This window comes from Nycticebus coucang, chromosome 12, assembly GCF_027406575.1.
Source record: "Nycticebus coucang isolate mNycCou1 chromosome 12, mNycCou1.pri, whole genome shotgun sequence".
NCBI classification, from domain to species: Eukaryota; Metazoa; Chordata; class Mammalia; order Primates; family Lorisidae; genus Nycticebus; species Nycticebus coucang.
The window spans coordinates 100,103,072-100,130,852 of NC_069791.1; the positions used below are offsets into that span (position 1 = coordinate 100,103,072).

The 27,781-nt window shown below is 42.9% G+C and overlaps 2 protein-coding genes and 1 non-coding gene across 13 annotated transcripts; 1 reads left to right on the forward strand and 2 right to left on the reverse strand.

The window, feature by feature from the left end:
• Nucleotides 1-1,106: 1,106 nt before the first annotated feature.
• Nucleotides 1,107-15,116, reverse strand: TIGD7 (tigger transposable element derived 7). 4 transcript variants are annotated; one of them, XR_008373232.1, is made up of 3 exons: nt 14,773-15,110; nt 1,716-1,804; nt 1,107-1,237 (listed from the first exon to the last, which is right to left on the reverse strand). XR_008373232.1 is itself a non-coding variant. In XM_053555301.1 (2 exons), exon 2 carries the CDS (start codon nt 10,439-10,441, stop codon nt 8,789-8,791), a length of 1,653 nt encoding a protein of 550 aa, XP_053411276.1. In that variant the 5' UTR covers nt 10,442-11,807; nt 14,886-15,110; the 3' UTR covers nt 8,654-8,788. The 4 variants fall into 4 exon arrangements, 1 of the variants encoding a protein (XP_053411276.1); XR_008373233.1 differs by lacking the exon at nt 1,107-1,237 and having other exon boundaries at nt 1,249-1,804; nt 14,886-15,116; XR_008373231.1 differs by lacking the exon at nt 1,107-1,237 and having other exon boundaries at nt 1,249-1,804; nt 14,773-15,116.
• On the reverse strand, nt 5,605-5,745 carry LOC128563089 (U4 spliceosomal RNA). The gene has a single exon (XR_008373740.1). It is a non-coding gene; the product is annotated as a U4 spliceosomal RNA (small nuclear RNA).
• On the forward strand, nt 8,945-27,586 carry ZNF75A (zinc finger protein 75a). 8 transcript variants are annotated; one of them, XM_053555305.1, is made up of 7 exons: nt 8,945-8,980; nt 17,105-17,607; nt 18,897-19,092; nt 20,066-20,157; nt 20,433-20,559; nt 23,034-23,144; nt 23,314-27,586. In XM_053555305.1, the coding sequence occupies exons 2-7, from the start codon at nt 17,209-17,211 to the stop codon at nt 23,994-23,996; spliced, it is 1,608 nt and encodes a 535-aa protein (XP_053411280.1). In that variant the 5' UTR covers nt 8,945-8,980; nt 17,105-17,208; the 3' UTR covers nt 23,997-27,586. The 8 variants fall into 8 exon arrangements, with proteins under 8 accessions (XP_053411280.1, XP_053411279.1, XP_053411277.1 ...); XM_053555304.1 differs by lacking the exon at nt 8,945-8,980 and adding an exon at nt 15,107-15,149; XM_053555302.1 differs by lacking the exon at nt 8,945-8,980 and adding an exon at nt 15,193-15,744.
• The last annotated feature ends 195 nt before the right edge of the window (nt 27,587-27,781 follow it).

Below are 27,781 nucleotides of genomic sequence, written 5' to 3' on the forward strand. Positions count from 1 at the left end.
CTTATTCACTATCCCTCTCCACCCTAACTCCCAAGACTTAAACACCCTTACCTGGACTGACTCGGATGCTCACCCCAGTTTTATGCCACAAGCTCTTAAAGCACCTTGCCTGGCATGTAGAAAGTACAGTACCAACTGTGGACATACATTAATAATACTAGCAAAAAGATTTTGTTCTAAGCACCTAGTACTGAGGTCAATGTAAAGACCACACTGGTAGGAATATTGGGGCGGTCTCATATAGGATTGATAACTTCTACCCTTGTCATATTTCTTTTTTTTTTTTTTTTTTTTTACCCTTGTCATATTTCAAACAGCAAATCTGACTGAGTCCTTTACTGAAGGTACTCATGAGGACACTGCAAGGGATGGCCAAATTAGAGCTTTTTTTTTTTGTAGAGACAGGGTCTCACTTTATGGCCCTCGGTAGAGTGCCGTGGCCTCACACAGCTCACAGCAACCTCCAACTCCTGGGCTTAAGCGATTCTCTTGCCTTAGCCTCCCGAGTAGCTGGGACTACAGGCGCCCGCCACAATGCCCGGCTATTTTTTGGTTGCAGTTTGGCTGGGGCTGGGTTTGAACCCACCACCCTCGGTATATGGGGCCGGCGCCTTACCGACTGGCCACAGGCACCGCCCCAAATTAGAGCTTTTTACTTTTACTTACTAGTCCTCTTGTAAAAGAAGCTAAAACAATTCAACTCGCTATGTCAAAGGGAGACTAAGCTTGAGACAATAAAGACCTCTTAGCCCCTAAGTCCAAATGGGTACAAAGGAGATGTGAGAGGTGTGAACTGACACTGAGCAATAACCATATATCATGCAGCACATGGGACCAGCAGAAAGGCTTCTGGCCACATTTAAGCAATACTAAAAGTTTAAACACTATGGAGGCTGGGGAACAATGAGAACAAGGCCAGGGTGAGACAGAGACTAGAAGGAGTATTTAAGCACTGAATTGTTTTCTTCTTTTTAGAAAAATGCATCAGAGGGCGGCGCCTGTGGCTCACTGAGTGGGGCTCCGGCCCCATATGCCAAGAGTGGCGGGTTCAAACCCAGCCCCGGCCAAACTGCAACAAAAAAAAAAAAAATAGCCGGGCGTTGTGGCGGGCGCCTGTAGTCCCAGCTGCTCGGGAGGCTGAGGCAGGAGAATCACGTAGGCCCAAGAGCTGGAGGTTGCTGTGAGCCGTGTGACGCCACGGCACTCTACCCGAGGGCGGTACAGTGACACTCTGTCTCTACAAAAAAAAAAAAAAGAAAAATGCATCAGAAGTTACTTTAAGGATTTTTACTGCAGTAATGAATTTATGGGCCTCAACATCATAATCTGAAATTTGAAGTTTCAGGCTCAGCACCTTTTTAAGAAGAGTTTACTATATAATCATTACAATATCAACTGATAAAATTTTGGAAAGCAGCACCACCACTGCTTTAAGACTTATAATTTTTATAAATGTTTCACAAATGCTAGAAATAAGAAAGTCCACCATAGAGTATCACTGTGTGTTACAAGAAAACCAACCAGCAAATTTTAGCACTAGATTTACTAACTTTTCTTTGGGTGTCAGAAGCTCAGGAATAGTGACATGAATTAAAGCAAAATGCATTTTTATTTATTTATTTGAAGTATTTTCTTTTGGTCTTTATTATCCTTCAATCTAGCTTTCAAGCACTTCAGTTAAAAGTTGACTTCTAGATGGGTGTGGTGGTTCATACCTGTAACAACCAGCACTTTGAGAAGCTGAGGTGGAAGGTTTCTTGAGGTCAGGAGTTTGAGGCCAGCCTGCGCAACATAGACTCAGCCTCTACAAAAAAAATGCAAAGAAAAAACAATTAGCCAGGCACAGTGGCCCAAGCTTGTCCCAGCTACTGGGGTGGCTGAGGTGGGAGGATCCTTTGAGCCCAGGAGGTTGAGGCTGCAGTTAGCCTATTATCAGGTCTCTGTACTCTAGCCTGGATGACAGAGAACATCTCTCTACGGAACCCCCACAAAACAGCTGATTTCCATTCTTGAAAGGTAGATTGATACTTCCTTCTGATTGTCTAATTTTTACTAAGTATAGCTAAATTATCTCCTGATTGGTGCACAGGTAGGAGACATTGGGAAGGATCTAGGTAAATTCGACAATAAGAAAATGGTTAATGAAAAGTGGTCAGACCATAAAAAAATTCTGACATCTTCCAGTTAATGCTCTAAATTTGTCACTGAGACACCTTGAATGTCTCAAAAGATTCAGTCAGAAATCTACGGGGTCACAAACTCCAAACTTGCTCCAAAGAGAGTAATAGTTCTCCAGGCAAAAAGGGCAGGGTAAGAAAAATACTACAAGTATCTATCTGAAATCCAGGGGTGGGGTTTTGGACCTAAGGAGGAATTGTTTGCCCTCCATCCTCACATCTCCAGGCAGGAGGACTCCTTCTCTGAATGCAGGTGTCAGTACCCCACTTACAAGATGAAGCTGCCCTTGAGGGTGTCCCTCCACCTCCCCCTGACCCCTACCCAGGGGGCCTTCCAGGAGGAGTCCATCTTAAGTTTGGGGATCTTGCCCCAGCAGCCTGAACCACAGTGAGTTGCCTGGGTTCTTGGAGAAGCTGGAATCCTCAGGAGTGATTCCTGACCATTCCTTTCTCCATCTTCACAGCCTTCCATTCCACTTTGGCTCAAACACCTGAGGTGGAGGGCTGGTCCCAGGGGCTGCAGAGGCCTAACAGTCCTCCCCTCCCTTCTCTGGCCTGCCAGGCACAGTAAGGTGGCACCAAGCAGCACTTCCGGCAGGCCCACGGCAGGGCCAGACCCACAGCCACAGGGGCTGCTCGCCCTGCCCCCGAGCAGACAGCGAGTGACGTGTCTGCCTTTGCTGTAACAGTCACAGGCCCAGACAGGATGAGGGTCAAGCGGGTGGAAGGGGCACCCTCAAAAGGTGGGCCTATGTTTAAATGCAGAGGGAGGCCTACGCAGGGTCTTAAGTAGGGGAGGGTCCTCTTTTAGTATGCTTGCCCTGGTACAGGGTGGAAAAGGGATGAGAGGACAAGGACGGACAGTGAGATCAAAAGGTATAGTTGAGATGCTTGTTGAGGCCTGGACCAGGAAGTGGGCAGTAAAGAGGGACAGAAGAGACAAGGTCCTTTAGGACCTTATGTGGGCCCAGACTAGTCTAAAATCTAAGGACATCCCCTCAAGTGATTGAAATTTTGGCCGACTTGTCTTTGTTCTTCTGTACCAGAACCCCAAAGGCAACCATCCTGGAACCTTGCAGTTTCCCCAGGGATATGCAGGCACAAAATGCAAAGACTGTGTGTGCTAATGAGTCTGGAATTTTTTTTTTTTTTTAGAAACAGAGTCTTACTATGCTAGAGTGCAGTAGTGTCGTAGCTCACAGCAACCTCCAGCTCTAGGGCTTAGGCGATTCTCTTGCATCAGCCTCCCGAGTAGCTGGAACTATAGGAGCCCACCACAACACCCGGCTATTTTTTGTTGCAATTTGGCCAGGGCTGGGTTTGAACCCGCCACCCTTGTTATATGGGGCCAGCGCCCTACTCAACTGAGCCACAGATGCTGTCCATGCTCCTGGAAATTTAAAGCCCAGCTCAAAAGTCACACACCATCCTCTCAGATACTTCTCTTGCTACCCTGGGGAAGCCTTCTGCCAGGGGTCCTCAAACTTTTTAAACAGGGTGCCAGTTCACTGTCCCTCAGACTGTTGGAGGGCCAGACTATAGTTAAAAAAAAAAACAACTATGAACAAATTCCTATGCACACTGCACATTTTGAAGTAAAAAAACAAAACGGGAACAAATACAATCGCACGGCCTCATGTGGCCTGGGGGCTGTAGTTTGAGGACCCCTCGGGCCCTAACATACCCAGTGGTGGTTTGTTGCCAGTTATTCAGGTCATAATCTGCAACACCTGGATTATTATTCACAGTATAGAAAAGAGTAACATGAAATTTCCAGAAACAATGAGAACTTTTGAAAATGGTGTGACTCTTGGTCATTCATTCTGGGAATCTATCACCATTTATAAAAAGAATAAAGAAGGCTGGGTGCAGTGGCTCTCGCCTGTAATCCTAGTACTCTGGGAGGCTGAGGCAGGTTGATTGCTTGAGCTCACCAGTTCAAGACCAGCATGGCAAGAGTGAAGCCCCATTTCTACTTAAAATGAAAAAGAAGAGGATCACTTGAGCCCAAGAGTTTGAGGTTGCTGTGAACTACGATGCTGGGGCACTCTACCAAGGGCTTTAGAGTGAGACTCTGTCTCAAAAATAAATACAGGCTCAGCATCGTAGCTCAATGAGAAGGGTGCCAGCCACATACACCAAGGCCAGCAAGTTCCAACCCAGGCTGAGCCTGCTAAACAACGACAACTGCAACTAAAAAAATAACCAGGTATTCTGTGGGCCCTGGTAGTCCCAGCTACTCAGGAGACTGAGGCAAGAGAACTGCGTAAGTCCGAGTTTGAGGTTGCTGTGAGCTGTGACACTACAGCACTCTACCCAGAGCGACATAGTGAGACTCTGCCTTAAAAACAAAACAAAACAAAACAAATAGGTTTGATGTAAAGACCGAAACTAAAAGGAACTAGACAGCTGTCCACTGTCCTCATCTCACATCCCCATCAACTTCCAGGATCCATTCTGCCCCAGGCTGGAAAGGTCTCTCAAAGGAGTCCAAACAGCAAGTTAGGGATAATTACAATCTTATTCTCTTCCCACTCCCAGCTGTCCTTCTGGACAGATCTGAAAAAACAAAAAAATTCAAGCAGCTATACGTTAAAGGTCTCCCAGCTTCTACTAGGCTGCAGACTGAATAAAAGAAGAGAGCATAAAGCAAGCCTAAATGTAAACAGGGTGCCTGATGGTAACTTTACTTTTTCTACACGTTCTAGATAATAAAATTAGGATGAAAAAAATGACTACTGAATTAATTTACAAGGTAAAAAATTAGCAATAACTAATTGCAGGATAATAAAAAAGGATTCCACTCACAGTAACAATGCATGACTCTGTTAAAACTACATTTATAGCTTGAGGGTGGCACCTGTGGCTCAAAGGAGTAGGGCGCCGGCCCCATATACCTGAGGTGGCAGGTTCAAACCCGGCCCTGGCCAAAAACTGCAAAAAACAAAACAAAACACAAACTACATTTATAGCTTGAATGGAAAAAAACTTTTTTTTTTTTTTTTTTTTTTTGTAGAGACAGAGTCTCACTGTACCGCCCTTGGGTAGAGTGCCGTGGCGTCACACGGCTCACAGCAACCTCTAACTCTTGGGCTTACGCGATTCTCTTGCCTCAGCCTCCCAAGTAGCTGGGACTACAGGCACCCGCCACAATGCCCGGCTATTTTTTTTGTTGTTGTTGCAGTTTGGCCGGGGCTGGGTTTGAACCCGCCACCCTCGGCATATGGGGCTGGCACCCTACTCACTGAGCCATAGGTGCCGCCCGGAAAAAAATTTTTTAAATGTAAATTCTTCCCAAATTATTTTAACTAAATTAAGAATAAATTCTCAGAGGTAGTTGGTATCTGGGAGAGGCTTTAATAAATTTTATGCTAAAGTTGACTCAGAAGAATAGGTTAACAATAGCTTGTTCATTTTTTTAAACCAGTTTCCGTAGAGACCTTCAAAAATTGCTAGTGCCAACTACATTGCAAGTTGACATGGTGGGGTATTGGGAAAAGTTTTCAATTAGCAATAATCTCACCTCAGATAAATCTCATTGACTATGATACTGCTGCCGCACAAAGCTAGCTTGTACATTTTTGGGAATGGAAAGTGGGCATTTGCCTTTTCTCTAAACAGACATTAATCTGTGATTAAAATGATAAGATACTAGAGGAAGAGTAAACACAAGTAGTACATTTAATCGCTAATTTTATATTTTAGTTGCCTAGTACTGACCAATGGAGTAGAATATACGCACCTAAAAAAACTGAAATATATGAGAAAGAAAACATTAAAAGCCAGTAAGAATTAATTATCTATCTAACACAGCTTGGTTTTTTGTTTTTATTTGAGACAGAGTCTCACTCTGTTGCTCAGGCTAGAGTGCTGTGGTGTCAGCCTAGCCCACAACAACCTCTTAACTCCTGGGTTTATCCTCCTGCCACTGCCTCCCCAGCAGCTGGGCCAACAGGCACCCACCACAATGCCTGGCTAAGTTTTTTCTTTTCTTTCTTCCTTTCTTTCTCTCCCTCCCTTTCTTTTTTTTTATTTTTCCGCAGTTTTTGGTAGGGCTGGGTTTGAACCTGCCACCTCTGGCATATGGGGCCGGAGCCCTACACAGGTGCCCCCCCACTTTTTTTTTTTTTGATAAGAGTCTCAAGCTGTAACCCTGGGTAGAGTGCTATATGGTTATAGCTCAAAGCAACCTCCAACTCAGCAATCCTCTTGCCTCAGTTTTTCTATTTTTAGTAGAGATGGGGTCTTGCTTTTGCTCAGGCTTGTTTCGAACTCCTGAGCTCCATCAGTCCTCCCAGAGTGCTAGGATTACAGGTGAGAGCCACCTTGCCTGGCCAAATTTTTCTATTTTTAGTAGATAGGGGTCTTGGTCTTCCTCAGATTGGTCTCTTGAACTCAAGTAATCCTTCCACCTCAGCATCCCAGAGTGTTAGGATTACAGGCATGAGCCTCTGCTCCTGGTGTTCAAAACTTATTTGCAGGCTTGGCGCCTATGGCTCAAGCAGCTAAGGCGCCAGCCACATACACCTGAGCTGGCGGGTTCAAATCCAGCTTGCGCCTGCCAAACAACGATGGCTGTAACCAAAAAATGGCCAGGCATTGTGGCGAGTGCCTGTAGTCACAGCTACTTGGGAGGCGGAGGCAAGAGAATCGCTTGAGCCAGGAGTTGGAGGTTGCTGTGAGCTGTGATGCCACAGCCCTCTATCCAGGGTGACAGCTTGAGGCTCTGTCTCAAAAAAAAAAAAAGAAAATTAAAAAAAAAAACTTGTTATTTGCAAATATCAACTTAAGTGCTCACCTAGCACCTGATACTAAAATGGGGAATAGCCATTCTCTTGGTTATAAAATTGGTAAAAACTAATAGCATAACAATATTCAATGGGGGGACCAGTGCACTGGGAGAGATACTTTCAAATTAATGGTAGGAATGTGAAAATAGTTCAGCAATGTGTATAAAAAAAAAATTTTTTTTTTTTTAGGGTGGTACCTGTGGCTCAGTGAGTAGGGCACTGACCCCATATACCAAGGGTGGCAGGTTCAAACTCGGCTCCGGCCAAACTGCAACAAAAAAATAGCTGGACATTGTGGCGGGCGCCTGGAGTCCCAGCTACTTGGGAGGCTGAGGCAAGAGAATCACCTAAACCCGAGAGCCAGAGTTGCTGTGACGCCACAGTACTCTACCCAGGGAAAAGTGAGATTCTGTCTCATAAAAAAAAAAAAAAAAAATTTTTTTAAAGTTCACTCTTTGACCTGGTAGTTTAATTTCTTTCTTTTCTTCTTCTTTTTTTTTTTTTTTTTGTGTGTGTGGTTTTTGGCTGGGGCTGGGTTTGAACCCGCCACCTCCGAAATATGGGACCAGTGCCCTACTCCTTGAGCCACAGGTGCCACCCGAAATTTTCTTTTTTTTTTTTTTTTGCAGTTTTGGCCAGGGCTGGGTTCGAACCCGCCACCCCCAATATATGGGTCCGGCGCCCTACTCCTTGAGCCACAGGCACTAAAGTCTCAATCTTTTTTTTTTTGTAGGTTTTGGCTAGGGCTGGGTTTGAACCCACCACCTCTGGTATATGGGTCCGGTGACCTACTCACTGAGCCACAGGCGTCACCCCTGGTAGTTTAATAACCTACCCTAAGGTAGTCATTTGAACTTTTCTGCAAAAAGGTGTTCACCATATTATTCACTTTGAAAATTAGGAAACAAATACTTGTTCGCTAAGAGAATGGTTCAACTGATGTGGTATATCCTCTTTGAGATTTTGAAGAGATTTTAATGCCATGACAGAAATTCTCAAACAGTGGAGCATAATGGTCAAAAGCGTGAGCTCTGGCATTAAGTAAAATTTAAATTTCATCTCTGCTACTCACTAGCTTATGTGACCTTTGTCAAATTAACTTAACCTCTTTGTTTCCTTATCTATTTAAAAATGGGGGAGGTTATTATGAAGACTATGTAAGCACATGTATACAATCCTATATATTCAACAAATGCTAACTTATTAATACAAACCATAACATATGTTAAGACAGTAAGATATAAAGTTTTATTAACAATGTAATATGCCTATTTTAAAAATACATACATGGCAATACACCGAAGTGTTGAAAGGATAGCATTGGTCAATAGAATTGGGTGCTTTTTATCTTTATCCTTTTTTATATATTTTCTATAATCACCATATATTACCTCCACAATAAGAAAATAAGCAGTACATAATAAAAGGTAAAGAAAGCAAAGTGTCCAACCATTAAATTGAAAACCTAATCTCTCTTTACTTTCTTAAAGTTAACTAGAACTAGTCAGCACATAGCTTGTTATATGATGTGACTATATTAAGAGGGAATTTACACTTATGCTTTTCTCACAGGTATTTCACCTTAGATAATCTAGGAAATATTTCTCATTCAGATCCGTCTTAAACAGAAAAAATGGATTAATGAAACAGTTTACTTAAGAATAAATTTAAAGAAACACAAATTTATTATTTTCAAACTGTGTATTTTATAACCAAACATAAATGGGCATTGATATGCAATAATGTCAGATGATATGACAGTTCCCAACAGGCCTATTATATTATCATACAACTGCAGATATCCCCCTCTAAACACAAAATCTAATTACTAGAACCAGAAGTTGAAGGTCCACCGAAGGAATCCTTAATATAATGAGGCCTAGGTTTCCAAAAGCTACCAATTCTAGAATGACTTCTACTCTGAAATTGTTTCTTGACTATTTCTTGTTGCATCTCTTTCAGTGTGAAATGGAACCTCTGAAATTCAGGTGTGGCATCAACAAACTCAAGAAGGTACTCCAAATTCTCTCGTACAGCGGATAATTTAAATTCAGCAGTCTGCTTCTCAGTTCCTCTTCCTTTTTCAACAACTTCCTTTGTAATTCTACCTTGTGTTTCCGGGGGACTCCTCATTTCTTTATCACCTCCATTTAACCACACCCTATCATCATCCAGCTTGGTTTCCAACTCCCCACATTTTTCAAGAATTTCTCTATAATCCCCGTCTTCTAGACCTTGAAGATCATATTCAGGTTCTTTTTTGTAAAGAAGATTTTCCCATGCATTTGCTATAGTTTTTTGTTTTACTTCATTCCAGCTTTTTGCCCAGTTAAAAATTGCGCTTTTTATATTGTAGATTTTAATTTTGGAAACTCCTTTTTCTCCTTTATCTTGCTCATCATCACTTTCTTCAAAAATTACAAGACTCTCTTCAAGTTGCTTCCACCTGTAAAGTCGTTTGCAGCTCAAGATCACACCTTGATTCATTGGTTGAATCAAGGTTGAAGTGTTATGGGGAAAAAACATGCATTTTATCCGACCATCTTCACTAATTAGTGATTCAGGGCAAGGGTGAGAGGGGGAATTGTCCAGAAGTAACAATGCCCTGACATCCTCTTCATGATACCTTAGAACATTAAGTTGAAAATGCCGGACCTCCGGAACAAAGTTTTGAAAAAACCATTCTGAAAACAATTCTCTGGTGAACCAAACATCTTTACTAGGTTTATATATTACTGGTAATGTACTTGTGTCCTCTTTAACACTTCTGGGCATCTTGGATTTTCCAATAATGATTGATTTTAACTTATGAGTTCCATCTGCATTTGCACATAAAAGGGCAGACAACTGTTCTTTGTTTATTTTCCTTCCTGGAAGGCAAATATCTTTTCTACTAGCCTCAGTATTTTCTGACATTGACTTCCAAAAAAGGTCAGTCTCATCCCCACTGTATAGCTGAGCCAGATGCAATTTCTCTTTTTTGATTATCATGGACAGTTTTTGTCGAAATGGCTCAAGATTTTCAGAAGCTGAACTTAGGACTTGTTCCCCACATACTTTTCGGTTCCCAATTGCATGCCTATTTCGAAATCTAAAAAGCCAACCAGTGCTTGCTTTGAAGTCTGTTCGCCCAAAACACTGTGCAAATCTCTCTGCAGCTGCCTGAAGCTCCACACCTCTAACAGGGACACCAGCTGAGCGTTTCTGTTGGTACCACATGTAGACTGCATCATCTACATCACCATATTTGGCTCCCGTTGTCCTCTTTCTCTTCTCAACCCCTACTAATGGCACGTCCTGCTTCAGTACAAAGTCCAAAATCAATTTCTTGTTTTTCTTAATGTCATAAAATGTTGATTTACTGATTCCAAACTCATCCATTACACTTTTAAGTGATCGTCCAGCTTCAATCCTACTTAGAACCTTCATTTTCTCCTCCAAATTCAGTGTTGTATATTTCCCTCTTTTATTCATACTGAATGATTTTGAACAACCAGCAAGAGAAAACAAAGGAAAAAGCCTTACTGAATTGGAAAAAATGTTTTAAAAAACCCCCCAAAACTGTCACAAAGTCTCAGAAGGCACAGGCATTTGTGGAGGGTAATGGGTTGAAAAGGATTATCATGATTGAAAAACAAGTCTAGAGTTAAAGGTCTTATGTACTCTGAAAGCTGTCATCACCAAAGTCCTATCTGGCTGTTGCCACTGAAAGACATGAGGGATCAGTTTTTGGAACCTCTACCCTGCTCCTTCCCCTCTCCCTTAACAAATACAGCAGTCCCAGTCAAGAATGATGGAGATACCTGCATACTTTCCCTAACATTATATAAGAAAAGGGACAAAATGAAGAGAGGAAGCATCGAACAAGATGTGCCCACAAGAATAGTCCAAGGTAGGAATAGTAGTCTCAATAAAAAGTGATGCTTTAAAAGAAGGGAGGGTAAAAGACTTAAAGGCAATGACAGAGTAATCCTGTGTAACAGAGATGTTGTATGCTTTCTCTGCTTCCAAAAAGACCTAATTTCACCTCACTGAGAGAAAAGAAAATGGTACTCATATTGCTCTGTACGTAGTTATTTGTTCATTGGGTAGCAGTTCATCTACTTGGTTAAAGATCCCAAGGTATGAGTACATTGAATTGGGATGTCTGGAGAGGTGGAATTCAGGAACAGTCATATAGAATCTTGAAATGAAGAAGAACGTTAGTAGATTTTGTTGCAAATATGAAAGAAATCCAACTTTCACTGCATTCAATATAGCATTCTCAAAGACTGAGCTTTAACTTGAGTGTCTCTTGTATTTGTTAAGGTAATTTCTAAGTATATAAATATTTATTTGGTAGTGGCACTTTTCCACTCTCAGATCATCTTCCTTCTGTACATTTCATGTGTTCTTAAGTGTTATTTTCCACTGAAATTATTCTCTATTTGAGATATTATCAAGTTTCAAAATCATGGCAATTCTTAGAGATGAGCCCCAAAATTTTACAAATATTTTACCACAGTTTAAAGTAACATACTTTTCATGTTTGAACTTTGATTTCTCTTCGGTGTATATTTTACTTAATTTGAGCCAAGACTCAACTTTTCCACAGCCTGAAGAAATCTAAATGGTTTCTCTACTGGTGTTTCTGATCAATTATTTTCCATGAATCCTTCTGTTGCAAAACTCTTATGAAGCTCTGTGCCCTCAAATATTCCTTTCAGGTCCTCCTGGTGCTGCCCAAAGCCATTCCAGGTCCTTAGAAATGTCCTAGTCTAGGTTAATTTCACGGTTCTTATTCCAGATATATAACCTCATGGGAAGAAACAAAAACTGCCACTTTTATCCATTCCAGGTGCTATGAAGAAAGAAAAGTATGTCAGAGAAATGAGGAAAATGATTGGTATTTCAGTTATTCTTCTCTCCTTTAGGGAAAAGGCTGATAGCCTCATTAATTCCCCACCTACATAGAATTCTGTCAAGTCTCTCATCTAGGAACCCCAGAAGAGTCAGACTATTGGTTTTTCTCTAAAATCTGCTGCAAGAAATGCCAACTTTGGGTTATAGAACACTGAAAGGAACATTAAAGAATATGATAGAATTAAGGTGTGGAGCCAGTGACAGGCAAAGATCAAGTAACTTTCTTTTTTCTTTTTTTGTAGAGACAGAGTCTCACTTTATGGCCCTTGGTAGAGTGCCATGGCATCACACAGCTCACAGCAACCTCCAGCTCCTGGGCTTAAGCGATTCTCTTGCCTCAGCCTACTGAGTAGCTGGACTACAGGCGCCTGCCACAGCACCCGGCTATTTTTTTGTTGCAGTTTGGCCGGGGCTGGGTTTGAATCCACCACCCTCAGCATATGGGGCCGGCGCCCTACTCACTGAGCCACAGGCGCCACCCAAGATCAAGTAACTTTCTAAAAGAGCAAGTTATAACTAAGGCAATTATTAAAGGTAACTATCATGAATGAAAAAAGCAGAAAAAAAAGAGTATTTTTAGGCCAATAGCAACACCATAAACTCTAGCTGTTCACCCAGCAAAAATACTCAGTCTAGGATTGGCGACAACAGCACAGTGGTTATGATGCCAGCCACATACACCAAAGCTGGTGGGTTCAAACCCAGCCTAGGCAGTAAGAAAAATAGCCAAGCATTGTGGCAGGCACCTGTAGTCCCAGCTACATGGGAGGCTGAGGCAAAAGAATCGCTTAAGTCCCAAGAGTTGGAGGTTGCTGTGAGCTGTGACCCCACAGCACTCTACTGAGGGCAATATAGTGAGACTCTGTCTCAAAAAAAAAAAAAAAATACTCAGTCCACTGTGGCAGTGTGTGGCTGTCCCAGAATTAACTCAATGTATTTGCTTTCATTGTTCATTAGCTGTACATTCATCATTTCAAAAATAGTATTCCGGTAGGGAGAGGTGAAATCAAAAGTAAAGACTGGGGAACTTTCATGTACTCCACAGAAAGGATACACAACTTTGGCACCAAATCTGACACAATAAAAATCATCAGTGGCCCTCATTCACCATTCACAATTTGTACCTTGCTTCCTCTTCTTTCTACAGGCTATCTTTTCCCACTTTCTTCTCCTGTCAACCAACTCTCAATGTTATGAATTCGGTCTGCCCTTTATACCCAAGGGCACTGCTGGCAGGACTTCATTTATTCAACTTAATAAATTCTATGTTCAGTATTGGGCCAGGTGATGAGAATGTCTTTTTTTTTTAATTTTGATCCAGAACTTCAGAAACTAAAGAATTTCAATGACAAGCACACTATTGTCCATTAGTTCTGAGAGGCTGGGAACATAATTACTTTTAAAGAAATTAAGTCTCAACCTGAGATTCTAAGGAAATCTTGATTTTAATGAACCCACTTTGAGACATATTTATGTGACTTAGACAGATGCTTGTTATTATTCTTTGTTTAATCTCTTTCTCTCACTTAAAATGTATCAAGATCTATGCTTTGGAGGAGTATAATACCATCTATCCAAAAGCAAAAATAGCATAATTGCTTGGTAATGGCCTCTCATCTTCATTCTCACCTTAAACTTACCCCAGCTGAACTACCTTAGACAAAAGTTCTATCAAAAACCTCAAATGATGCTTCAAGATTTACTTTCTTAAATACAATCTTCTCATTCCCAAAGGACTCCAGTATAAGGGCCACATAAATTTATTTTCTAATTTTTTAAACTCTTCCTCTAATTGTAGACCAATTCAGTAAAAACATACTACAGATATCTTTCCAGCTTTCAAGTCTTTGCCTTGCCCTTACATCTACCTGGAATGTACCTCCACTCCCTGCTTTGGGCAAAAGTCCTCAAGTTCTTTTATAACTTTCCCCAACTGAAAATCAACTTTTATTTCCTTAGAGTTCTCACAGTGTTAAGCTGATGTCTTACTACTACCTGGTGTTACTGATATTCATGAGATTGCTTCAGTTTTTTTTTTTGTAGAGAAAGAGTCTCACTTTATGGCCCTTGGTAGAGTGCCGTGGCCTCACACAGCTCACAGCAACCTCCAACTCCTGGGCTTAAGCGATTCTCTTGTAGCTGGGACTACAGGCGCCCGCCACAACGCCCGGCTATTTTTTGGTTGCAGTTTGGCCGGGGCTGGGTTTGAACCCGCCACCCTCGGTACATGGGGCCGGCGCCTTACCGACTGAGCCACAGGCGCCACCCTGCTTCAGTTTTTTTTATTAGATAGCCTAAGGACAAAGATGTCTTAATAGACTTAAGAAAAAAAAAAATCCCTTGACTGGTACAGGCTAACATTACAAAGAAACTGATAATGTGGAGATCACTGATAACCCAAATACTCATTCTTATAAATATGATTCGGTAAATACTTATGGAATGCGTATCTTACCCAAGTAACTATGCTAGACACTGCATGACATACAGATGAAAACGAGATTCTCATCTTACATGGAAGCACAGATTAGTAGAAAAAGCAGAAGATAATGACAAGACACCTACTCCAGTTCAGCAGCCGTCACTGGTAAACTGTGTGATTAAGTCACTTCCTAGGTCTCTATTACTCTGTCAAGAAGCAATATAAAAGGAACCTGTTTCACGGGTTAAAAACACAAGAAAAATAAATATAACACGTGTGAGAAATGTGCCAGGAGACCCAGAAAAACGGTGCAAAACCCTCAGGGGCCTTTATTCCTTGATGTAAGGAATGGCCTGACTGGGACCAAAGTGCATCTTCCTCGAGGAGGGTGCGACGAACCCAGGGAAGGCAGCGCAAGCCTGGCCGACTTGGGCCGCAGAAAGGCCGAGAGCAGCGCGCGCAGTGGGGAGGCGACCCTTACCGGGCGAGGCTCCCGGTGATCACATGCCGCCGGCCGGCTGCCCGAAAGCTAAGCAGTAAAGACTTGGACGCGCGACGCCTCCCACAGCGGGGACACAAGACGCAGACACCCACCCAACGAGCCGGAGCAGGACCCTCTAGGCTTTGACGGGCCCGAAGACTCGGTAGCATTAACTCTTCCTAGTCACCAGGACTGAGGCAGGCTGGCAGTGGGTTCCCCACTGACTAAACGACGGAGACGCCGGTTATCGCCGCCGCAGCCAGGTGCAGACTGCCGGGGTAAGGGATAGCTAGCAGCGGCCGGGTGCGGCTGCGCGAGCTCTCGGAAAACGTCACTTCCTCTTCCGGTCGGCGTTTGTGTTCCTCTCCAGGACTGAGGTGTGGAAGGTCGGGGTACTGTCCAGCCGAGGCAGGGGGAGGTGGTAGGGTCTTCTGTGGTGCAAGGCCTAAGCCTCGAACGCTTGGCGGCCCCGGGTCTGGCCGCGCCTGCCTCTGAGTAGCGCAGGGCGGATAGGTGCGCTCCTCAGAGCGGCGGGGGCGGCTGTTATGTGAGTCTGAGAAAGCCGGGGCCTCCACAGAACCTGATCTCTGTGCTAGGTAACCTAGAAGGTGCTTTCCCTTTGGCTTCGGCTCCGGAACCTCCTGAACGGCAGTAGCCGCTGTGAGGCGGGTGGGGGTAGGCAACCCTTTTTTGTAGGCGGCGGCCGTGGCTTTTCCAGGCCGCGCGGCCCGATCCTGAGGCGGGGCAGCCATCAGACTCCGGAAGCCGTTCTCGCTGCCACAACGCTGGGCGGCGACTGAAGCTCAATTGGTTACTGCAAGCTTGCCCCGGCCCACCGGCATGCCTCGTAGCAGACAAAGGCTGTGGCGAATCCGAGTGGGGCTGGAGGCAATGTCTACCGTTGCGTGGGGGAGAAAGTTCTCGCTCTCGCTGGCGTTTTCTTGGTCATGTTACTGGAGGAGGATGGATCAGGTCAGCCTCAGAACTAGTGGCTTCTGCTGATGTAAAAACATAGGATGTGCCCCCGTGCCTCTGGAGCTACAAAAACTTAGGAAGTGTCCCCATACCTCTGGGGCTGGGATGGGTAGCAAAGAGCCAAACATTTCTTTGAATACTGATGGCATCCGGGGTAGAATTTCGGTGCTGTTTCTGCCTCACCTCAAGGATGGGCTCAATCAAGGCTTTCCTCAGCTCCACTTAAGGTCTAAATGACTGAAGAAATAAAATCAGGAGTGTCACCTTAATCATTACCAAATCCTATTCTCTCCCTTAGAAGACTTGATTTTTTTTTTTTTTTGCAGTTTTTGGCTGGGGCTGGGTTTGAACCTGCCACCTCCGGCATATGGGGCCGGCGCCCAAAGACAAAGGGCTGTAATGTTTTTTCAGGTCAAGTAAACAAATTTTGCATAAACCATTTGCGTAATGCCTTTTATATATCTTGCAAAGAAGAGTGTTGAGCATTTAGTTGCTTAATTGAGAGACACTTTCTGAGAATAGGCTACTTTTCCGATAATTACCTCCCTTCTGTAATTGTCCTCCTACCAGTTATTTCAGTTATCCATGGTCAACCACTGTCAAAATTTTTAATGCAAAATTCCAGAAATAATTCATAAATTTTAGTAACTTTCCAGTATATTGTTGTAATTTTTTGTTTTATTATTGTAGTTGATCTTACTATGCCTAATTTATAATTAAGCTTTATTGTAAGTATGTATACATGGACAAATCATTATATTTGTGGTTCAGTGCTATTTGAGGTTTTAGACATCTTTCAAACATCTTGGAACACATCCCCTTACTATGGTGGTCTTACTGTCTCAGGTCTCCTACCAGTATTTGTTCCGTGGAAAGCAGAGTATCAAGTGTTCTTTGAAGTGAAGGCTTCCATCTTCACAAGAGGATGAAAAGTCACGGTCATAGAAGTTGTACTCCCTTACTAGAGACAGAGATGTTAAAATTTAAAAGAATCTCAGAATGTTTTTCTAATCTTATTTTCTCCTATTCCTCCCTTATGGGGAAGATGGGATAGGAGGCACGCCAGTGAAATCTTTTAAGTAATCCCAAAGCTCTTCAGCCAGTGGGTGCCAGTCTTACCTGCCAACTTTTCCTGATTTTTTTTTGAAAAACGGCAGTTATCTACTGGCATTCATTTTCTCTGAGCTGTGCTGTGCTTCAGTTGAATAATAGGAAAAGAGAAAAACAAAGAACCTGGTAGTTGATTTTGAAGGGAAGGCAGGACAGGACCTTTTCTGTTCTTTTTTGTCTAGCAAGTAGCCAGTAGTAAAGTTCACATGACTTTGTCACTGACACATGTTCCTTTTTTTCACTATAGGAAGGAAACCTTATTTTTTTGATACCAGACCAGACAGGACCTCAGTTAAAAGGTGGCACCAGTTGGGTATCTGACACAGGAGCGAAACTTCCTTCAGCTTAAAGATGATGATAGATCTGAAGGTGGCTGAATATTTGGACCCTCAGATCAAGGCTCTGTGGGAGACCAAGGGGCCTATGAGAGGGAACTCCAGTCCAAGGAAAAAATGTGTACAAACAGACAGTCTCAGTCCCAAGAGTCCTTGCTGGCACTTCCGGAACTTCCACTATCAATTAGCGGCTGGACCCCGAGAGGCTATCAGCCAACTTCAAGAATTATGCTATCTTTGGCTGAGGCCAGAGATCCACTCAAAAGAGCAGATATTAGAACTGCTAGTGTTAGAGCAGTTCTTGACTATTCTCCCCAGGGAAACACAGACCTGGATACAGAAGCACCATCCACAGAGCATTGAGGATGCTGTGGCTTTGGTAGAACATTTGGAATCTGGCCAAACAAGGAATGGGGTGAGAAGGAAGATTCCTGGCATATATATTGAAATAAGATGAAGGTGGATATATAATGGGTATGGGGGCAGTTAATTGAGAAAGGAGATGGATTAGGTCACTGTTCTCTTGTTTCTTTAGAACTGTTAAGGTGGGACTCAAAACCACAATCCCACAGGAAAGTCAGTCCGTAGGTTTCAGAAATTGCAATAGACTTCCCTGGCTTTAGAGAGTTGCTATTTGTCCTCTTTGGAGCCAGAGTTGCTATTTATCCTTATTGGAGTCTGGTTTGTCCAAGGACACAAGACTTGAGTTCTTAACAAACAATTAAAAGACCATAAAGAATCAGGAAGGAGAGGACAGATCCGAAAAAGGGAGACTACTTAAGAGAGCAAGGACATTTAAAATGAAAGAGAAGTAAAACTAGGGGAAGACTGCAAAGGAAAAGAAAAAGTAGAAGGAAAAAAGGGAAACAAAGATTTGGAAAAGGAAAATCACAACAATCCAAGGAGAAGAAAGACATCGGGGGATAGTGTCCTCCCTACGGTAGACAAGAGCCTCTGCTGCCCTCCCTTAGTGGTTGGTCCTTGGCTCTACCGACAAATAGTGAGGGTATGCCCTTGGTCAGGTGGCAACACACCTGGCTTCAGGCCTGTTAGGAAGAATACAGGGCAGGATATGAAGTTTGGTGTCAAAATCGTTTGGAGGTAGGTTGGAACCACTCATACCCTTTTTTCTCTATTCTATTCCCATTCTCTGTAGAACTTTTCCTTGGCTATAGGGAAAATAGTGGCTGAGAGGAAAACTTTTTTTTTTTTTTTTTGCAGTTTTTGTCTGGGGCTGGGTTTAAACCTGCCACCTCCGGTATATGGGTCCAGTGCCCTGCTCCTTGAGCCACAGGCACAGCCCAGAGGAAAATTGTTTTTTTATTAATTTTTAGAGAGAACTTAAAGGACAGAAAACCACTAAGGTGGGATCTAAGTCAAGAAAAAGGCCTGATAAAGCAGCATGAGAATAGGCAGCCTGCCCCCAACCCTGCTAGTTGCTTAAGCTGCCCTGCGTGCAGTGTAGAGGCTTCTGTGTTGGAGGATTGGCAGTAGCCCCAGCTTTTATCCTTTACCCTGCCGTTTCGGATTTGAGGATAGTTGCTTGTGGAACATTGATGGCCCAATATGTCTTTTAAGGCCCTTTGTCATTTCCTTTAGTTTCTCACTTCTGGGCTGTATACCTTTTCCTCCCTGTATCTCCACCACCCCATTCCCCCAAAACCAAAAAAGTTATGTGGTAATGAGGATGGGGATTATTTCTAGGTTGCAATCCATGAGCTGGGAAAGGAGACAGTGCTCTTGGCAGAAACAACAGAGGCCCCAGACTTCAAGCCAAAGCCAGCAGCATCTCAACCAGTGGGCATTACCCAGGATGAAGAATTTTGGAATACATACCAGGGTCTGCAAGAACAGCTGAGCAGGAATACACATAAAGAAACTGTGCCTATATATGAGAGGGGTAAGGAGCTTCATGGTAATTTCCTTTTGGGAGCTGTGACAGATAATTTGTTCAGCCAAAACATCATGGGTATTTTTTGGGTACCCAGCTCTATGGATTTGTAAAAGCAGCTATGAAAGCAGTTATGTTACCCCCAGACAGCAGTAGAACATACCAACTGGATGAAGGTGGTGGTGGGGTTCTAGGGAACAGAATAACCAAACCACAAAACTCTGATAATAGCTCTGTGAACTTGGTGGTGCCTGTAGCTCAAGTGGCTAAGGCACCAGCCACATACACCAGAGCTGGCGGGTTTGAATCCGGCCCGGGCCTGCCAAACAATGATAACCACAACCAAAAAAAAAAAAAATAGCTGGGCGTTGTGGTGGGTGCCTGTAGTCCCAGCTACTCGGGAGGCTGAAGCAAGAGAATTGCCTAAGCCCAAGAGCTGGAGGTTGCTGTGAGCTGTAATGCCACGGCACTCTACCCAGGGTGATCTCTTGAGGCTTTATCTCAAAAAAAAAATAATAATAATAATAACATTATGAACTCCATTTCTGAGAAAAGTGGAAAGGAAGGAAAGAAATGGAATGGGAAAGCTTGGGGCCACTTCATTCTCATATAATATAGAAGGAATTAGGATCAGAAATGGGCTGTTAGTGGCAGAATATGAAAACAATTGTGTACCAAGAAAAGAATAATAAAAGAAAAAAACTTCATCTCCTACCATACCCTGGAGTCCTTGAATACTTCATTTTAAAATATCTTTAAGTTTTGTGTAACTCAGAAAAATTGATGTCATAAAGAGATTTTCTTTTATTTCTCGTGAAAACTGAAGAAACTGTCAACTGGGGAACTGATTCTAGGGGCTGGTAGATACTTGGTTCTTATTTATGAGGAGGACACTTTTGGCATCACACACGACATACAATGCCCCATCAGGATGTTCTTTCATAGAAATGAGAAATTTCTTCTGGCTCTTTTCTACCCACAGCTATGCCTTCTCAACAGATTCTAGCCTTTACTGAGCAGCCAAACACCAAAGACTGGACAGTGGTTCCTGAGCTTCTCTTGCCTGAGTCCCAGGTGAGCTGTGCTTTCCAGCAGATTAGTGCTGCCTTTCCCTGTTGCCCATGATTCATACTGCCCAGGAGGGGCTCAGAGGTGTGTTAGCCCCATGTGTTCTCCACTGGGGAGCTGGATACCTTCTGGGCTCTTTGCTGATTCCTTGACGTCTTCCTTTTTGCCTTTTCACATACCATTAATTTCTTCAGAGCCTGGCCTCTCCTGCAATTCATAGCCGGTGGTTGGTCTGCTTCTCCAGTGGCAAGTTCTGAGTTGAAGTCCATTCTCTTCTTTAGAGCTTGTTGACATTTGAAGAAGTGGCCATGTATTTTTCCCAGGAAGAATGGGAGTTACTGGATCCCACTCAGAAGGCCCTCTACAATGATGTAATGCAGGAAAACTATGAGACTATCATCTCTCTAGGTAAAGATTCTCCCTTCCCTTTGTATAGAAGTTGAGTAATATGTCCTGTTCTCAGTTTACTGGGAATGAACTCCTATGAGAAGGTTTTACTATTCCAGTAGTTGATTGGTTATCAACTAGATGGTATAAGGGGAGGGAGAAGGTAGTATGTCCACATCACCTGGGGAGCTTCTTCCACATTCATGCTTATTCCTTACCCTGTGTAAAATTCTTGATCCCTTCCCTCTTTCTTTTCTTGAACCTGTTCTCTCATGTCTTTCCCTTCTTGGAAAAGAGCACTACTATTATCCAGTTGCTCAGGACAAGAAAATAGTTATTCTTTACTCTGATCTTGCTATATCATATCCCACTATTAAATTTATTAGCAAGTTTTCTTAGCTCTACTTTTATATTATATCCTGAGTCCAGCCATGTCTCAGCCTCTTGGTACTGTTTACATCCTGGCCTAAGCCAGAGTCATCTCAAACCAGGTCTACTATAATAGCTTCCTAACTGGCACCGCTGCCTCTTATTCTTGTCTTCCCGTAGTCTGTTTTCTAAATAGTAGCCAGAGTGATCTTTGAAAAACCTAATCAGATTATAACATTTCCTTGCTTCAAAAGTCTGTGATTATTTATATTCAGAAAAAATCCAAATTTCTTACCAAAGCCTTAGGACCTTCTAAAATGTGGTTCCTTGTTCACTGTTGTGCCCTTATCACTTGCAACTCATGCTCTTGCTCAATCCTCTTTAGCCATGCCACACCAGTTGTCTTGCTGTTATTTGAACTTGAAATGCTTATTTCTACTTTCTTTTTTCTTCTGCCTGGCACTCTTTTTTGAGACAGAGCCTCAAGCTGTTGCCCTGATTAGAGTGCTGTGCCATCACAGCTCACAGCAACCTGCAACTCCTGGGCTCAAGTGATTCTCCTGCCTCCGCCTTCCAAGTAGCTGGGACTACAGGCGCCTGCCACAACACCTGGCTATTTTTTGGTTGCAACTGTCATTGTTGTTTGGCAGGCCTGGGCTGGATTCAAACCCGCCAGCTCAGGTGTATGTGGCTGGTGCCTTAGCCGCCTGAGCCACAGGTGCTGAGCCTGTCTGGCACACTTTATGCACGTGGCAAAACGCACTTTTAAGTCTCAAATATACCTTTCTCACATAACCGTATCTAAAGTGGCTTCATAGGAGCAGAATCTTTTTTTTTTGAGACAGAGTCCTCCTTTGTTGCCCTCGGTAGAATGCCATGGTGTCATAGCTCACAGCAACCTCAAACTTTTGGGCTCAAGTGATCCTCTTGCCTCAGCCTCCCAAGTAGTTGTGACTATAGTTACTCGCTACAACTCCTGGCTATTTTTTTTGGAGACGGGGTCTCACTCTTGGGCTCAGGCTGGTCTCGAGCTCCTAAGCTTAAGCAATCCACCAGCCTTGGCCTCCCAGAGTGTTAGGATTACAGGTGTGAGCCACTGCACCTAGCCAGGAGCAGAATCTTTTTTTTTTGTAGAGACAGAGTCTCACTGTACCACCCTCGGGTAGAGTGCCGTGGCGTCACACGGCTCACAGCAACCTCTTAACTCTTGGGCTTACGCGATTCTCTTGCCTCAGCCTCCCGAGCAGCTGGGACTACAGGCGCCTGCCACAACGCCCGGCTATTTTTTGGTTGCAGTTTGGCCGGGGCTGGGTTTGAACCCGCCACCCTCGGCATATGGGGCTGGCGCCCTACTCACTGAGCCACAGGCGCCGCCCCATTTGTTTGTTTCTTATTGAATTGTCTCACTCACCCGCTAGAATGTAAGCTTCATGAAACCAGGATATTTAGTCATCTTCACCACTGTATTCCCAGCCCATAGGGTAAGTCTTAATTAATTGGCACACCATAGCCACTCAATACATATTTACTGAATGACTCAGTGACAGTTCTCATGCCTGGAAGTCTGTGTTTAGAAAAATTTCACCAAGTGATTCTGGTCTGTTTGTCTACCTTGATGTGAGCCAGTGATCTATAGTAATAATAGAAATCTATCTTAGTTCGGGGCCTGGTGTTAAAGAAATAAAAACTATGATAGAAATCACTGCCTATGATACTGAACCTGCTGTCCTTCACATTGGCTCTGTTGTCACTGATCTTATCCAGGATGACTCCTCCTAAATAGTTAATAGGATCAGCTTATATTCTCTATAGCCTCTGGAGTTTGGTTCCCCATTGGTTGAAGATGAGGTAGTTTTGGTGGCAGAAGAGGGAGAATAGGCACTAGATTCTTGTTCTATATATCCTTTTTATTGATCCCTCTTAGATTTCTTAGTCTCTACTTTGTGCAAATACCTGTAAATAGTATATAGTATAACTATCATTCTGGATCTTAAAGTCTGTTCATTTAACCATTTAGGACAACAAAGTGTAACAGTGTCCTTTGTTCTTCCTGAAATAGTCTGGAATTTGTGGACCAATTCGTTGTTAAATTGCCAGTTCTTAACCTCATTTTGTACATTTCACAGCATTATTTGTACTTCCCAAACCAAAAGTGATCTCCTGTCTAGAGCAAGGGGAAGACCCATGGGTTCAAGTATCCCTGGAGTTTAAGGACAGCGCTGGAGAGTCTTCTGCAGGTAAATACACCATGGGAAAAAGAGAAATGTGCCTTGATACGAATACTTGCAAGGGCTTAACATTTTAAGATTCTGTTTTTCAGTTTTAAAATTGAATTTTTCTTTTCATTCTTGAGATTTTCTTGCTCTGAGATACCATGATAATAGCTGATTCTTATATTTATTTCAGTAGGGTTGAAGCTCAAAAATGACACTGAAAATCATCAGCCTATGTCTCTTTCTGATTTGGTAACACCAGCACCAGAAGACACAGTATCAAAAAAGGCCAAAATGAAAGTTCCCCTGAAAACAACAGGCAAAGAAAATCATGGTGATATGCAGAGAGTGGGAAAAAGGCACCGAGATTTCCCAGTGAAGAAAAGAAAGAAACTTTCAACTTGGAAACAAGAGCTGCTGAAACTTATGGATCTTCACAAGAAAGGTTGTGCAGGAGAGAAGCCTTTTAAATGTCAGGAATGTGGGAAAACCTTCAGAGTTAGCTCTGATCTTATTAAGCACCAAAGAATTCACACTGAAGAGAAACCCTTTAAATGTCAACAATGTGACAAGAGGTTTAGATGGAGTTCAGATCTTAATAAGCACTTAACAACACACCAAGGAATAAAACCATATAAATGCTCGTGGTGTGGGAAAAGCTTTAGTCAAAATACAAATCTACACACACACCAAAGAACTCACACAGGAGAGAAGCCCTTTACGTGTCATGAATGTGGGAAAAAATTCAGTCAGAACTCCCACCTTATTAAACACCGAAGAACCCACACAGGGGAACAGCCTTATACCTGTAACATATGCAGGAGAAACTTCAGCAGACGGTCAAGCCTTCTTAGACACCAGAAACTTCACTTGTGATGGAAAGTTTGTTCAGTGTCCTCATTCTGAAGAAATTCACCAAATGCAGCTGAATACTAAAGTTTATGAAAAAATTAGGAAGCCTGAGGAATTTTTCATTGTTGGAAAATTTGGGAGTATAAACATTATGTTTCTCTTTTTGGAGACGGAGTCTTACTTGGTCACTCCCAGAGTGTCATAGCTCATAGCAACCTCAAACTCTTGGGCTCAAGTAATCCTCTTGCCTCAGCTTCCCAAGTAGCTGGGACTATAGGTGCCCACCACAATGCCTGGCTAGTATCTTTTAGAGACAGGATCTCACTTTTGCTCAGGCTAGTCTCGAACTCCTGAGCTCAGGTGACCCACTGCCTCAGCCTCCCAGACTGTTAGGATTACAGGTGTAAGTCACTGTACATGGCCTTAAACATCCTGTTTCATAGAAAGGAATGAAGATTGGCTCTACATAGGGTACATTAGTAGTTGCACTACTTAACTATGTTTACTTTTAACCATCAGGGAATTTCTTAGCAGGAGAGGTTCTAAGAGCATTCTGAATAAGGAGAAAGGCCGTTTTGGGATTGTACTTGGAAAAGTAGAAAATTTAGTTTACAGTTAGCAGGTACAGCCAATCAGTAGTCTGTGGGCATAGAAGTAAATATTGTTGCTTTTGCATTGATCTTCTCAGTCCCTCTTGAACGTGTACAATAGAAACACTTGGAGCATAGTCTTCAAAAAACGTAAAGCAGTAACGTATATTTAATTGTATATCATTCTTTTCAGTGTCATAGGCTTACCAATTTCAGTAGTCTCGGGGAGCGGAAATGGATTCTAAAATGTAGAGTGTTCCAAGAATCAAATTGGATTTTTCTTTTGTCATTGGAAACTGTTGACAAAGTTGGACATTGAGTTCCTTCTTGAAATTTTTAGTAACTTCTGCTCTTGAATCCTGTTATCACAATTTTTACTGATGAAATTGTATTTACGTTACCACTAGGGAATCTTCCCTTACCGGCAGATGAACTAATTATGCACCATTTTATGCCTGTCATTGGTGGAGTTTGGAAGGTGGAAAACACCTGTAATGAGGACATATGGAAACTGATTGGAATTTGTAGCCATGGAAAGAATTTTCTACAAAAAAAGAAACCAGACTTCCTTACCTCACATTGTTAGTAGGATAAAGCAGCCATAAAGTTTAGCAATTGCCTGAGGCTTGATGTGATTCAAGATACCTTCTTGAGGTTTTTGTTTACTTAATTTGGCCTTTTGTTATTAAGAATAAGACTTGGGTTTGTATGGAAACTCAATCATGTTTGAGTTGATGAACTCAATCTTGCAGGCAGGATCCTGTGGCTCACTTTGATATGGAGACCTCTGCATCCCGTCAGTAAGAGACTGGCTTCTCACAAGGTTTGGAAAGTGATGTTGAGTGTTGGGCAAGGATGGGTAAATTCACATTCATATTGTTTTGTCTTACACTGTAAGCTCTACCTGTCTCTATTCTCTCCAGTACAACCTTTAACAGCACCCTCAGGTGATAAATTTGATGAACTGCTGAAAGTCTGTATAGCCTATAGGTTTTCTCATAACTTACTTCTTGAGCTATAGCTGTGACTCAGGTGTGTTTCTGTTAGAGCTTTGGGGTATATCAGGAAAGGGTTTAAGGAGGTTAAAGAAATTATGTCCTTCAAATCTGTCATTTTATTAATGAGGACATTAATAAAGAGATACAAGGACTTGCTTAAGACCCCATTGTGAGAGGGTGTGTTGACTGTCATTTAGCTCCCATCTGGTATGGCAGGATTAGCAAGACAAATTTGTTGTTATCCCTGCACAAATAGTCTGGATGACATTGTGTTATATCTCTTTCTAGCTTAAACAGTCTTGTTTTTTGATTGGTTACTGAAGCAAACCTCTATTTTCTTTACAAATAGAGATAACACTTAACTCAAGGTTGTTCCAGGGATTAGATGGATTAATGACAGTAAAGCACCTGGCCAAATGTGATGACTCCTGGAATCCTGGCACTTTTGGAAGCCCTGGCAAGAGGATTGCTTGAGAAATCCTCTCAAGGATTGGGAAAAAGTTCTCTTAAGAACAAAAAAACTACCTGGGCATGGAAGAGCACATGCTTATAGTGCTAGTTACTTGGGAAGCCAAGGTGGGAGGGCTGCAGTGACTATGATTGTACCATTGCACCTCAGTCTGGGCAACAGCATGAGACCTGTCCACAAAAGAACAAAACCCAAACTAAAAAAACCAACAAAACCCCACCCTAAAATAGGACGTTGGTCACAGTAAATGTGTAATTAGTGTGTGTTTCTTTGCCTTTGCTTTGCCCCCTGGTGATAGTTTGGGCTGACCACATATTAAAGAGGCAAATGCAGGGGTGGCGCCTGTGGTTCAAAGAGTAGGGCGCCAGCCCCCTATGCTGGAGGTGGCGGGTTCAAACCTGGCCCTGCCCAAAAACTGCAGAAAAAAAAAAGGCAAATGCATTTGTAGCTATTGCATTCTGGCTGAGCGCTTGTGGTTAAGTTGATTTGATCTTTGGCTTTAATGCTTTAGCAGGGGTCCTCAAACTTTTTAAACAAGGGGCCAATTCACTGTCTCTCAGACCATTGGAGGGCTGGACTATAGTTTAAAAAAAGAAAACTATGAACAAAACTGCACGCAGCACATATTTTGAAGTAAAAAAACAAAACAGGAACAAATACAATCACATGGCCTCATGTGGCCCGCAGGCGGTAGTTTGAGGATCCCTGCAGTATAGAATAAGTCACAAGCCACCTGAGCTACTGGTCTGGAGCTCTTGGCAGAGGTTTAATTTTATTTTGAGATGAATTATTTTAAGTATTTCTCTTTTTTTTTTGAGACAGAGTCTCACTTTATTGCCCTCAGTAGAGTGCTGTGGCATCACAGCTCACAGCAACCTCCAACTCCTGGGCTTAGGTGATTCTTTTGTAGCATCCGAGTAACTGGTACTATAGGTGCCTGCCACAATGCCCGGCTATGTTTTTGTTGTAGTTCGGCTGGGGCTGGGTTCGAACCTGCCACTCTTGGTATATGGGACCAGCACTCTACCCACTGAGCCACAGGTGCCACCTTTTGAGTCTTATTTCTTAAGTACAGCCAGCTCAGAAGCTCTGGTCTGCATAGCTCTTACCCAACACCCTGTCAAGCCATAGGCCCCTGACACTCTTGTTTCTTATCTCACATGTGTGGATTTCAGTTTAGTGAGGGCCTATGATGTGCCAGGCACTGTCCTAGACTCTGAGGCCACAGCAGTGTACAAGAGAGACAGTATGCATTCCCTTCTGGAGCTTGTATTCTAAGAGCAAGTAAGAGAATAGTTTGCCCTTGCAGGTGGGGTCATGAGATAGTTTTGGTTAGTGAGTTTTGCAGAAGCCTCACTTCTGGGTTGAAACATTTATTAGATGGTGTAAGACTAGTACTGTGCTTTCCTGCCTAAGTCATGGAAGCACATAAAGAGGAGCCATGAGATCAAAGTAGTCTGAAACCCTGGGCTGCTGCATGAAGGGCAGCTATTCTAGAGAGTTCTAGACCTGTAGTGGATTTTGTGGGAATGAAAAATAAACATTTGTTATGTTAAACCACTGAAATGTTGGTGTCATGTGTTTCTGCGGTATAACCTGGCCTGTTGTTTTTTTGTGTGTGTGTGTCTGAGACAGAGCCTTAAGCTGCCGCCCTGGCAACCTCCAATTCCTGGGCTCAAGCGAATCTCCTGTCTCAGCCTCCCAAGTAGCTGGGACTACAGGTGCCTGCCACAACGCCCAGCTATTTTTTGG

Excerpts from the sequence above, each read along its gene's own strand:
- TIGD7 (XM_053555301.1), bottom strand. The coding sequence starts at position 10,441 with ATGAATAAAAGAGGGAAATATACAACACTGAATTTGGAGGAGAAAATG.
- ZNF75A (XM_053555305.1), top strand. The coding sequence starts at position 17,209 with ATGATGATAGATCTGAAGGTGGCTGAATATTTGGACCCTCAGATCAAG. Across the intron at positions 20,158-20,432 it reads TTCTCTTGCCTGAGTCCCAG|AGCTTGTTGACATTTGAAGA; the intron begins GTGAGCTGTGCT and ends TCTCTTCTTTAG. Across the intron at positions 23,145-23,313 it reads CGCTGGAGAGTCTTCTGCAG|TAGGGTTGAAGCTCAAAAAT; the intron begins GTAAATACACCA and ends TATTTATTTCAG.